The 14,100-nt window shown below is 43.0% G+C and overlaps 1 protein-coding gene across 1 annotated transcript in view; it reads left to right on the top strand.

Moving 5' to 3' along the window:
- mdga1 (MAM domain containing glycosylphosphatidylinositol anchor 1) overlaps positions 1 to 14,100 on the top strand; it is a 184,151-nt gene that overhangs the window by 150,633 nt on the left and 19,418 nt on the right. Inside the window, 1 exon segment of the mRNA XM_084006809.1 lies at positions 10,004 to 10,134. Coding sequence (XP_083862935.1) covers positions 10,004 to 10,134 — 131 coding nt within the window.

The raw sequence follows: 14,100 nt of genomic DNA on the forward strand, positions 1-14,100 counted from the left end.
TTGTAGCCTACACACCTGCGCACACACACTTCAACACACACACGCGCATACTGTATACAGGCCTGAATTCACGCAAAAAACATGTGGTAAAAGTTGCAAATACATGAAAGTACACGCACTTCTATTTTAAGCAAGAGACAGCAATAAAGCTGTCTGAAAGACTCCGTATTCAAGGTGAAAGGGCATTCACCACGGTGGAAAGGTCCCAGGTTGGAGACAATGGTTTAGACACCAGAGGTGCATGCTGTGAAGTCCTGGTGTAAACTCCTGGAGACAATGGTTTATACACCAGGAGTGTACAGCATGCACCCCTCATGAAAAGGCAGCACTGAAAGAGAACATCTGAGCATCATTTCTCAAAAATGCACCATTTGATTTCATTAAGGGACTTTGCCGAGGGGGTCCTAGCATTCTGGATGGTTTCAATTACGTTCAGCGGGAGGCCCAACAGTCCTCAGATCGGACCACTTGCAGGCCATGCCCAAAGAGCTAGCCTTTCTGGGTGGGGATGAAATATTTCTCTGCGTGCCTGAGACAGAAGGTCCCGGAATATTAGAAGAGGCTATGGCTCTCTGCCAGCAAGTGCTTTGACGGCCAATAAGGAGCCGTGAGAATCACAGACAGGCCCAACCCAATCAAGGGGAATGCATACAAAAGAGCATGAGGCCACTGGTGAGCCACCTTTCCACCCCCAGAGGTGCATCCTGCACCGGTCGCTGGTAACGCTTCTCAATCAGACTCACTACACCTGTGAAGTTTTCATTCTGCATCAAGGGGGTTTCATCCAGACAGAATATCTGCTCCACAGTTCAGCTTTCCCAGCACATCAGTGGCCTTCTGGGACACAACAATCTGCCGCCCCTGACAATCAGTCTGTGTGCCAGTGTGTGTAACCAAAGGGATCTCTAACCCCCCTGTCTGTTGATTAAAGCCACAACTGTGGCATGGTCTGGGCTATCACATGAAAAAGGTGGAAATGTAACAGTAACAGATGAAGAGTCACGAATTTCAGATCATTTAGATCAAACATGTCAAAGTCAAGGCCCGCAAATTAATTATCTATGGCCCCCTGGATGATATTTAATTACTATTAGAACCGGCCCGCAGGCCACAGCCGCCCACTAGTGTTTTGCACGCACCAACACTACATTCCCCACAATGCAACGGTAGCCCGCGAAGTCGCTGCAGCGCGCACAAGCGGCTTCATTATTCATCAGCAGTCAGAGCAGAGATCAACTTTCAGCTACCCCCTCCTCAAAAATGGCGTAAGGTGGACGCTGAGAACAGGGGGTTTCAAGCCAGGTGGGAGGAGTATATGTTCACGGAGGTATATTTATTTTTCAGCTGAATGGACTCAGGGAAAATGCAGATAAGAGCCATGAGGAAGAATACAACTGATTTGATTTATTTGTTTTATTTTCTCATTTTACTATTTGAAAGCAGTGATCAGTAGGATCATAGCACAATAATGCATTTTCAGTTTATAATGCATGCACTTTTATTTATGCATTTATCTTAATATTAAGAAACATATTTTGTTTTTAAAGGACATTTACTTTTTTGCTGTTTGCCTGTTGAAAATGTTTCCCTTGAAGTTACTGACAGAGCCATAACAAAATATTGCTTTATTCATTTAATGTACAGGACATGAGATTTTTCTTTGAAGGAAGTTCGTTTTTGTCTGTTTGCCTGTTGAAAAATATTTTCACTTGAAATTTCTGACAGATCCATAAGGAAATATTGCTTTATTCATTTAATCATTAAATAATATACACTGTGTTAGGTCTTGGTTCAATAGGCTATGTGCAATCATATCAATATGTTTTAATAAACATTGAACCAGTCCGGCCCTCGGCTTGTAGCAAATTTGTTTTTTTGGCCCTCGGTGTATTTGACTTTGACATCCCTGATTTAGATGAAACAAGCACATGTGAGGATCCCAGGTCCTGTTCACCACTCTCCCTTCGAACATGCCTCTCCAACCCAACGTGGCATCGAAACATTCTTGTCACGTTATGCCATGTTGTGAAATGAATTTATACTGAATACCGTAGATGACCATTTAGTAGCCCGGGCGTTTAATATGCTAAATCGACTTGGAGCCCAGGCGTTTATAAGAACCAGGCGCGTATTTGCAACAGGCTACAATTTATTTTTGCAATGAGCAGCACCAGACCATCATGCAAAGAACAAGGAGCTCACCATAGCACCATAGCACCACTGGAACAAAACTACTTTTTCCCCCCGACGCATCTTTATTGACATCAGACAATAAATACAAAGACAGTTTGTCTGTGTTACCGCGACACAGGGAGCTGATCAGAGCAGTGTTATGAATGATAACGGAAGGGGGGGTCGATCGCGGTAATTTCAACACTGTACATTAGCGCATTTATCTATATCCCTATATCCCTCCGTCTAGCGCGCCTGTGTTTGAGTGTCTGTGTGTGTGTGTGTGCGCGCGCCTGCATGCGAGAGAGTAGTGATGGGAATTCCGGCTCTTTTTGGAGAGCCGGCTCTTTTGGCTCGGCTCACTAAAAAGAGCCGGCTCTTTCGGCTCCCAAGTGGCTCCTCAGATTTTCTGTTGCTTAAAGTATGTTTATCACCAAAAATAATGCAAAACCATGTGTAAAATGAATTACTAATGTGAAAAACATACACTATATCAAATATGTCATTAATATAGGTTTAATAAGCTACTGAATACACTCAAATTTGAACAGAGTGCTACAAAAATAAATTATTAAGTAGGCTATAAAAAACAAAGTCCCATCCAGGGCTCCAGACTCCTTGTTTCACCAGTGTTTAAAAAACAAAACAAACAAAACAGAAAATTCACTGGTTGCATATGTGCAAGAGGATGGACTATTTACATTGAAGGTCCTCATGTGCCTGTGCAGGTTATTTGTGGAGCCTGCTTTTTCACCTTGCACAAGTTACACTCCGCCTTTGAGCTGCTTATAGCATTGAAATGGGTCCAAATTCTACTACGTTTCCTGCTGCTGTCACTCATTTTCTCACCGTTTGTTCGTCGCGCTCTCTCTCTCTCTCTAGCTCGCTCGTTCTCTCGTCCTCTCTCTCGCTCTCTTGTCTCCCTCCGTGTGCGTGTGCGTGTGCTCACTGCTGTGTGTGTCTGAACCTCCCTGTCCCCCGCCCCCACTGCTCTGTGTATGGACACGCAGTTGCCGCCACACATATTGATCAATCACCTGTGGCTTTCACCAAAACTAGCAGAGAAAAAAAAAAATTAATCGGCTCCCAGTGAGGAGCCGGCTCCCGTCGTTCACTTCAAAGAGCCGGCTCTTAGAGCCGGATCGTTCGCGACCGACACATCACTACGAGAGAGAGAGCGCGAGAGGAGGGGCTGACTGACAGAAGAGGTGAGAGCCGGTGAAGTGCTGTTAAAAAAAAACTTTTGTTTTCTGTGCAAGACTATGGTAAACACTTAATCGCCCGGGCGTTTAATTGAACCTGCGTTTATTATGCCAAATGAGGTCGGACCCCGGCGGCTATTAGAGCACAGGCGCGTATTTGCACGCGGGCGATTATTTGGTCATCTACGGTATGTCATTTGTCATGAACACTGTTATGCTCATCTCACAGAGATCGTAAAATACAACCGTGTAACAAAACAGCTGATTCAGCTGTGACAGCTCTCACCATGGCAGAGTCATGACAATGTGGGTCGAGCCTGTGAGAAGCCACCCAACACTGCATTCCCTTCATGTGCAAGTGTCTCATTGGAACCACTGCCTGTCCGAAGGCCATGTGCACCTAACTAGGGATGTCCCGATCCGATATTTGGATCGGATCGGCCGCCGATATTAGCAAAAAATGCATATCGATATCGGATCGGCCTGCACGGGAAAATCCCGATGCGGACTCCCGATCCAGTTGTTTTTTTTTCAAAACTCCGGTCCGTGTTTTCCAGCGCACCGATGTACGTAATCCATTCCAGTTTTTTTCTGTTTTTCCGCAAAGTCCGGTCCGCGTTTTCCAGCACACCTAGCGCACACCTCACGACCTGTCCAGCATCCACTAAACAACAACAAGACGGACTTGCCTGTGCATGTCCAGTGTTTCCCCTACCATTGTACAGGCCATAAAATCAATATGCCAAAAATAAGCCACCTATCAATTCATTCATAAATCAATAAACATTTACATTAGGAGTGCCTCCGCGCAGCACAGTGTAGACAACAATCCTCACCGCACACTCCCGCTACGTTCTTCTTCGTGTACTTTACGCGCTTGATGTTGTTCTGATGCCGTTCCGCCTCGTTTAACCACCACGATGTCGCTTTCTACCTTTGACACTGTATTTTGATAAGCTGTTGCACTCTTCAGACTCGTGGTGTGAGCGGAACCGAACCGGTACCGGAACCGGACCGGCTTCCGCGCTGCCTGCTCGCACAGATCCGCTCGTGCACACATGCGCTGATGCAGGTCGAGTGTTGTCGATAAATATATGCACTCCTTCAAAACAACATCAAGCCATATTGTGTGTAGTATAAGGATGTAATGACGTGTGTACGGGCTAAAGCCCGTTTGGGCTGGAGCAGTGTGAATGCAAAGCAAGGGACCCCCTGTGGGGGGAGGATTGTTTTTGATAAGCTGTGGAAGCTCTGAGTTAACCTATTTCTACCTGAATTTCTATTAACTATTAGGCTGTTGAGTAAACCTATAACTTATATTTTACTTGATAAAATAAGACAATATATGCACTCATGTCGTTGTAGTGTTTTACAGTATCTGTAGCTATTAATGTGATGCTCATCATTTTCCAGCCATATATTTCCAGCCCCTAATTTTGGATCATTTCCATCAACCGGCATCTTTAATCTTTAATACATGCTTGGATCGGCCGGTATCGGTATCGGCCGATACTAAAAGCTACAATATCGGTATCGGATCGGAAGTGCAAAAAGCTGGATCGGGACATCCCTAGCCCTAAACACCTTTGATCTGAGAGATACACATTTCTCTGAAAAACGGCCAAGTATCGTTAAGCCCTAGTAAGCCTCCCTCTGGGAAGGAGATCTTCTGACAATTCATTATTTTCAAGATTTATCTTGAAGCACCAACGGTACTGTGAGTTGCGTGGTATACTGCCCCCTAGAGAGAGGATGCCACAACTATCCAGCAACTCTGTTGCTTTTCCTCCTGAGCGGTCCAACAGTCGCCTATATGTGCCGTAAAACAGTGTGGGTTTACTGAGAGAATGAACGGAAGGACTAAGTTCTTGTAACAAGTCCTCTTGTAGGCGAATCTGAGCTACATCCTGTTTATATAATAGGATGTTAAAATAAGCGTCCATGAAGTCAATTGAAGTGAACATTACTACTTCCCTTATAAACTTCTGGCACTACTTTCCAATCTGCACATCACAATTGAGATTACTTTATGTGTAATCTGTGGAGGATGCAGCACTTTTTGCTCAACGTCCTGTTGGTGTTTCACAGCTAAACATTGAAACAAAGCTACATCAGTCACACAGTGCTTGCTTACAGCTAGTACATTCTGTTACCAGCGACGCCCAGCTCTTCTAGCCCTCCCTCAATTTCTTACTCTGTTGTTTTCTCAGTCTGTTCCAATCTGTTGTCACTTTAATTGCCTCACCTGAGCCAAGCTCACACTCGAGCAGGGGAGACACAGTGTGGCTCTTAATGACGAGACGAGAGAGGATGACGATAAGACAGAGGGGGTCAGTGAGAGGAAAGATAAGACGAGAGAGGGGAGGACCGAGGGATGAGCCGGCCCTGGAAAGGGAAAAAAAGGGGAGGCTTAATGAGAGAGAGCAAAGAGGATGGGAGGGAAGAGAAAGGGAGTGATGAAATTGAAGTGTGACAAGTAAGGAGGTGCAAACAAGTACGAGTAGGCATAGAAGGGAGGTAAAAAAAAAAAAAAAAGCCAGACTAGAACAGAGAGCTGTAGGAGAGGTCATCAACTTGTAAATGTTCAGAAGTAGCGAGCGGATGCAAGAGGTAGTGCTTTATGTTGAAGCACTTTAGCTAGTTCCAATGTATTCAATCGTGTAGTGTTGAAGTACTAGAAAGTGTTAAAAGGCCTTCATAGGTTGAAAGCATTTATGTACTTTGACAAAAAAAGAAAATGTTTGAAATGCTGTTGAAATGTTGCTCTTTTCTGACCAACATATACCCTGGCTATTTTATAATCATGGGGTTGTGAGAATATTTAACAGGTAAAAGTATCTTTTGAGGATTTTTGCAAAAAAGGGGAAAGTACTGGAAGAAAGCAGAAATGCTCTTTTGACTGATTTGGATTAGGTGTGTAAACAAAGACCTTCCCATGTGATGTGTTTTGTTGTTCACCTTATTGTGTTCCTCTTTGGGCTTGCTGGCAGCAACAATAAACAACAATTAATTAGTTTTGCTTGGCATTAGGTAGTATTTTAGACTGGCAGAGTGCCACCAGCATCCTTTCTCCGAATCACTGGATTATTTTCAGGTTCACAGTGAAGGAAAGCAAGTTAGGTTTTGAGGTTATTTAAATACTGTATTCTTCTCGTACTTTGGTTTAGATTAAACTTTCCTTAAGTAAGACTTTTAATTAGTTTACTGTATGGGTGTTTACAGGTCTGTAATTGGGGAGGGATCGGTTAAATGCTACTTAATGTTGTCTTCCTACTTATTTTTTAGGTTTTGATTCTCTTCTTATGGATTTGTACCATTCCTCATCCTGGATTGGTTATTTACTCAGATCTTTGAATGATATGTGTAGTGTTCTGCATCTATCTTCATCTTCTAAAAATCAAGACATTACTGATTTGAATTCAAGTATAGTGTGTGTGTGTGTGTGTGTGTGTGTGTGTGTGTGTGTGTGTGTGTGTGTGTGTTGGGCGGCGGGGGGGGGGGGGGGGGGGCTGATAGAACTTTGCCTTCTCCTCCACCTTTCTGACACTCTTACCAAATCACTCTACCTCACCTCCGTCCAATCAAAAGACTGCTTATCAGTGTCCTCTTCCCTCTGCTGTGTGTGCACGTGTGTGTGTGTGTGTGTGTGTGTGTGTGTGTGGGGGGGGGTAGGTGCATAAGTGGTGAGGGTGCAGCAGATATAGGAGGATAGAGAAAACACGGGTGGTGAGTGAGGTAGAAGACAACGAGGCTCAGATATGTGGAGAGAGTGGGCTGAACAGGTGAAAGTGGGCCACGCCACCATTCGCCATAATGTTTTCTCTCCATTATGTACCTACAGCGCCTGCACATGTCCTTTCAAATTTTATGCGACCAACATGTGACTAATCTACTATGTGGCTAATCCAGCTGTGATATCCGTACATAGTGCAGTTTATCCCTGCAGAGAGACGGATCCAAACTGTGAACAACCTTACAGAACAATCCTGCTGTTAGAGCCACATACCCACATTTTGGGAAAATAAGCTCATTTGCTTTCTTGTCTTGAGTTAGATGAGAAGATCAATACCACTCTCACACGATGTCTGTTTAATAAGAAGCCAGCAGGCAGTTCGATTACCTTTAAAGAATGGAAGCAGAGGGCTAACCTGCATCGCTCTGAAATTAACAAAATCCACCTATCAGCACCTGTAATTACACTAATAACACACATTTTGTTTGTCTCATCGATACAAAAAGTGAAGTGTAAAATTGACACAGTCTGGTTTTATGAGGAGATATATATGCAGGACTATTTCGTAGCCAGGCACAATGACTTGTCACTGTTTGACAGACGTGACACGCTGCAAATCTTAAGTTGGGCTGCTCCCAACCTTTTTCAGCGCTACAATAATGCAGCGAAGTGTCAAGCTATCATACGTTTTGTGTCAGCCTGTTCCGTTCCGTCTAAAATATGCTGTTAGTCAGCTCTCAGTGCTCTCTATTCACATAACCGTGTCAACACGCGCTACCGGCGTGCAACAGGATGCTCCACGTTTTTGTACTCGGAAATCACCAGCAAAGAAAGAAAAGCAACATGTTAGATACTTTAAAACACAGCATGACGGGCTCTAATCTTTCCAGTTAATGATCCGTGAACCAGAATATCAGAATTAAAATTGATTTAGATCCAAGTGCATCTTTGACTTGATACATTAAGCTCCAGTGATGTTCCATTAAACCAGCATGCATATACATTGGAAAATGTCAGAGCTTTTATTTGGGAATTTATAAATGACCAGCGGCTTATTAAATTATTGTTTACAGGTGAATTGACCACTTGCTTCCCATTGCTTCTTTCTCTTTACCTCCAACATGTTATCTAAATTCCTTGTTTTCCCCCATTAACAGCACATTTCCCTTTATCGCACCTCTCATGTGAAAGGGTAGGAAGTTAATCAGTGGCGGTGCTTATTTCAGGGTTATACGCAAGCTATATGCAGACTCACACTGTACGTACTGGGATACCATGGCCCCAGCTTGCATCTTTGTTTAAGAGACTGGTGGTTGGTTAATGTTCCACTTAGGAGCTGAGGATCGTTAAGGAGATTAATGGTTCTCACAATTTACAGATGAGAGAGTGAGAGACTATTTGTATAACCTTCCTGGATTCAGGACAATTGATTTTTATGTCATGAAACCAAAACAGGCTTGAGTGTTTGTTTTTTTAGGATTCATACCAAACATTACGTGACGGTGATGTGAAGACCACTCTCTGCTTCCTTCACATCAATACCTCTGTATGACGTTTGCTCTCCCTTCCTCCTCGCCGGCGTCCTTTTGCTCCACTGTGCGGGATAAAATTATATACCGGACTGTAGATGTGGAGTTCACACTTTTCATTTCCACCTAAATGTCAGCCGCGTACAGTGTCTGACCTTGGAGCTTTACCCTAGCATATGCAATACATTTGTTTTCACTTCCTATATAAATTAGGTGAGCTCCACAGCACAGTCGTGTTTTTGCCCACAGAAGTAGATCTTGTGCCGTGTTCAAACACAACACACAGTTCGGTCCCCGAGATTTCTATCTGGCGTTGAACGTTCTCATCGTTAAAGCGACTAGATGTTTGGTGATGCTGGGTGAATTAATGCAAATGATGATCACAGAACTGAGCTTGCTCCTTGGAGTAGCTTCACTGGCATGAAAGCAGTGGTCACAGTCAATTACCTTCTGTTGCTCTTGTGACTGTAAGCAATCACTTACATTTGTGTAGGTAGGAGCTGTAGCTGCTCGCTCATCTTAATGTAGTCTATAAGGAGGTGGACACACATAATTGTCTCTTACAGTTTGGATTGCGGCATCTGAACTGATCACGACTCTGACCACAGACTATATTTGATTATCATATTTGCTGCATTCATCCTCTTTATCCTATTGGCGGATATAAGTCTTCATGTTGTGTTTTAATGTTTCGCCTTTACATTTCAATTAGCCTAAAGTCTTTTTTCCACGACCGTGTATTAGGGCCACTGTAGGAAAAAGCAAAAGAAAAACAGAGGCGAGGGAGTAGGGCAACATTTGTTATTGTTTAAATAAGTGGCAAATTTGCTACTCTAAAACTAGCAAATTTGCTACTTTATAAGGTTGCAGATTTGCTACTTTATTACGATGCTAACAACCTCCAATACAGAATTTATGCTAGCTAACATCCCATGAATGTTGCATTTATTTTTCTAATTAATATATCACAACATGTGACAACGCCTTGCTAAGGTCCTTAGAGTGATGGCTGTTGATGGCTATTGTTGGTTAAATTTATATGGGCCAAATTGTCATCTTATGGGTGTTTATTGATCGGGTGATTGGGCTAAGATAGCGGTAGTTTTCCCTTGTTGTTATAGCAACGGCAAACATCCGGTCAAGCAACGTGTTTACTTCTGAAATTTGCTACTTTTTTTCTCTGAATATTGACCTCCTCTCTCGGTTCCGTTATTTTATTTTTTTTTTTCCTTCAGTGGCCTACATAAGCACAACACAACTCAGTATTTAGTCATTGTTCACTGACAGTTCACTATAATGATCTGCGCATTTTGTGTGTGTGTGTGTGTGTGTGTGTGTGGCTGTGTCCTTATGCATATTTTTCACAGGCACTCTCAACCTGCTCCTGAGAGTGAACAGCATCGCCTCGGTGGACTCGGTGGTGTGGACCAAGTCCGGTCATCAGGGCCCAGACTGGAAAAAAGCATCCATCGACATCAATCCCAGTGGACCCTTTCAGGTATTTGATCGGCAAATCGTTTTTCTTCCCAACATAGAATGTTATAATAATCACAAAAAAAAGTGTTTGTACTCTTTAACCAGTAGAATAATGTTTTAGGATTTGGCGTTGGAACGTAAACGTAAGAGCTTGTATCGAGGGATGTTGTAGACAGTTGTAACTGTGCTGATATGGGTTGAGTAACTTGAAGTCAGGTATGACCGGGTCAACTGTTGGGATTTGAGGAAGAACTTATTATCTCTTTCCTTGATATGCAAATTCTTCGACCTCCGAAGTGAAATCAGCCTCCAGCATTTCGCTCCTTGAGGGTTAATTTCCATGTGTGCTGATAGCAGTGTGAGGTCTGCTTTGTCTTGCTGTAAGAAGGAGAAAAAATTAATTCCATGTTTTTATGTTCACTGTATTCCTTTTTTCTTCTGGCATTTCTCTCATCTCTAAGACATTTCCTCTACTGTGCCTTTCCCCAAGAGGAAGACCTCAACTGTAGCCTAGATAGAACAGGAGGGGGTTGATACTCTGGTGGCTGTTAGGAATCACAGAAATTACAAAAGAATTGGACTTGGAACTCGGAATTTGATGAATTAATTTTTCATACGAAATGTGACATTTAAAGCTCCGAAGAATGACAGAAAGTCATCAGATTCAGATTTAATGTTGAGCCACCTTATATACACTTATGTCAGAGTGAACACATATCCCATATATTTTCTTCTGTTCATTGGTTTAGGTGGTGCTGGGCGATATGGCCAAAATTTTCTATCATAATATAGGTAATTTTAATATCTCGATAACCATGTATATCATGATATAGCACAATTTCAGGTAATTCTGTAAATAAATAGTTTATAACCACACGTTATTGCAGACTTGTGTGAATAACATGACTTGAATGAAAGTACTGATTACTAATTTTTTCTTTCCTTAATTTTGAATTAATCAGATTTACATATGCATATAAACTATTGCCCAGGCAAAGTCGAGGCAAAATATCAACAGGCATTAGAAATAAATGACTGTTTAGCAGCAAAGTGGCGGAAAGGTTAGAAAAAGAACTTGATCCCTCTGTTGGCAAGTGACTTACCGGTTAGCAGCCCTGCCAGCAATGAGAGAGTTTGCCCACAGGAATCTATTTATATTGTTATTCATCAAATGTGTGAGAATTGTATTACTAATTAAGGCAATGCAAAAAAAAAAAAAGATACATATAAATTAAACCCAAGCTTTTAAATGAGCGACTGGGGTGCATTTTTCTTTTATAAAAATAAATGTGGATACAGCATTTTGACATTTTAGAACTGAGGGAAGTATTGATGAATGAGGGCCTTTGACTGAACGTTCAGCTCATTTTCTGCTGAATGTCAGCAGCAACCCTTTCCACTCGGTAACCAGAGGATTATTCACTTCATCAAGAATGTGCTGATCTTAGGGCGAGAACAAGGTTTTTTGACCAATTTGAAAGATCCAAATACGATTATATGTAGCTATACCGTCAGGAGAGAGAAAATATATTATCGTTAATATAGAAAGTAGTAGTAAAACATGTGAAGGGATCAACTATTAGCCAAATGTGATGAATCCAAATGAAACGCTTCGTTCAGTATGTTAAACTATATTTTACCATGAATACAGTAAATGGACTGGTACACCATGGGAACAAATATCATCAATAAAAGTGCAACCCCCAATCTTCTGAGGTTCAGCTGACCGTAGCTTGAGCGGAAATATAATTTGTTTTTCCCTTGCTATAAAGTTTCCTGTGCACATTCGGTCAATAGTCAAAGAAAATGTTCTGGGAGGCATAACAGAAGAAGCGCCTGCGTTTGAGCGCCGTCTGATGACACATCATTGAGGTCCCTTTGGCTCCGTGGCAGCTGCGCTTGCAGTTAGCGCTTCCCTGTTGGGATGTGGCCAAGTAAACTTTATGACTCAGTCCTCCTTTCTAACTGGACATGATGCTTCCTCTCTCTCATTTTTACTCACTGCTTCTATTTGTAAGTGTGTGTGTGTGTGTGTGTGTGTGTGTGTCACTTAGTTAACAGCCCAACAGAGAGAGAGAGACCTCTTTCTGTTTGTGTCTGCGCGTATCTTTTTCTGTCGCCCTGTTCCGGTACAGACGGACCAGTTGGGTCGATTCTTGCCCTGGTCTCTCACACACACACACATACACACACACACACACACACACACACACACACACACACACACACACACACACACACACACTTCTCTCTCCATCTATCTGTCTATGGTATTGACATGACAATGCATAAACACTGTTACATTCACACACACACGAGCACCACATGCAGACAAACTTTTTAAACACACACACACACTCCTATCCCCTGCAGCAATTAGCTATGACAGGTCAATTAACAGGCTTATTTATGAGCAGGGGATGCCTGCTAGTTGTGTTGTAATGATTCCAGATACTCTCTGTACGTGCATGGGGGAAATTGAATCCATGATGAATGTGGACTGAAGGCCTTAGCTAGGGGCTGCGTTTGCTCTTCATTAACTATGCCTCTGGAACACCATGTGCCTTTCACCATTAAAGGAAGAAATTAAGTCGGAAACAGCGGGCATGCTGTATGTTTTAGGGCTCCTCTGTGATGCAGGTTTTTTAACGTATTTGCATGTTAACGAGTCTCTCGGACAGAAGTTTTAAACTGCTGCATGCACACGTCATGTTAACTTTGTTCTCCTATGTGGCTAACCACAGGATCAGATTGTACTTGTGGGTCCTGTTTTCTCAGCACATTCTCACTCCCAACTCATCAATTCTCGATTTCACATGAAATTAGGTTCGATTGGGTTTAACCACAGTGAGCCAGTAACACAATCACTTGGTTAGGTGTAGCAAACGTTTGTGGTTGATGTTAAACTCCCCTACTTAGGACTCACACATGACCTGCTAATCATGATGTGATCCATTCAACCCCTCCGGTCCGCCTTTAATAGAATCTCATGCACTTTGTCCTACGTCACACTTTCTTACCGTCCACTGACTACATTGAAGTTGCATCGCATATAGATGCTATCTGGTCCTCAGTGCCTCAATCTCTGAGGTTGAGGTGCCGGGAGTGAGGACGGGTTGTCCCTGCTGTAAGCCGTTGGTCAATAAACCAGTGGTTGGCAAATCTAGGGGAGGCAAGGTCGCTTGTGAGACTTTTGTTTACTCTATACTTTCTGTTGTAGCATTGTTATCTACTGTTGCTGTTTGCACGGATTGAAGCCTGACAGTCCAACAACAGGAGCGAACGGAGTGCAGCAGTTCATCGCCCACACTGAGATCAGGCCACCACATGGCACCGTGGGTCCATCCCGGATTGCTGAGCAAGTTTGGCCCAGGGCTGTGCCAGCAGAGAGAATCTATCTATTGGCGTCCTCCCGCAACTCGTCCTCTACTTAAAAAGATTGATGATGACATCATTTCCTAAGCAACACTTTATGGTCCAACGTGGTTCTGTTCCGTGCACCTTGTTATAGGAGAAAGTTAACACCTTGGCCATGAAGCAGTATGTCTGTGTGTGTGTTTCATATGATGTGTCCATATGATGCCCTCAATTAAGTTTTATCCTGTCAAACTATCGCTTAAGTGCACATCCAACGTGTTAAGAAAATGTATTTATACCCCCACTCTGAGGCAGCCTGAAGTGTTTATGTGTTTCAGTTTATGTGTGTGTGTGTGGGGGGGGGGGGGGGGGGGGGGGGGGGGGGGTTAGTATGCAGGTTAAAGACCAAATGGGGAAAAAATGTGTAGAAACCATAAAAGGTCTGAAGGTAACACCTCAGAGATAGAAGGGGAAAACAGAACCTGTCGATTCGACACAGCACAGAGACATTAATATGAGCTGATACCCACATATGACACGGATGGAAAATACATGCAGGAAAACACTCACACACAATAAACATGCAATGTATACACACACACACACACACACACACACTGTGTCAGGAGAG

This window comes from Eutrigla gurnardus (assembly GCF_963514095.1).
Source record: "Eutrigla gurnardus genome assembly, chromosome: 1".
NCBI lineage: Eukaryota > Metazoa > Chordata > Actinopteri > Perciformes > Triglidae > Eutrigla > Eutrigla gurnardus.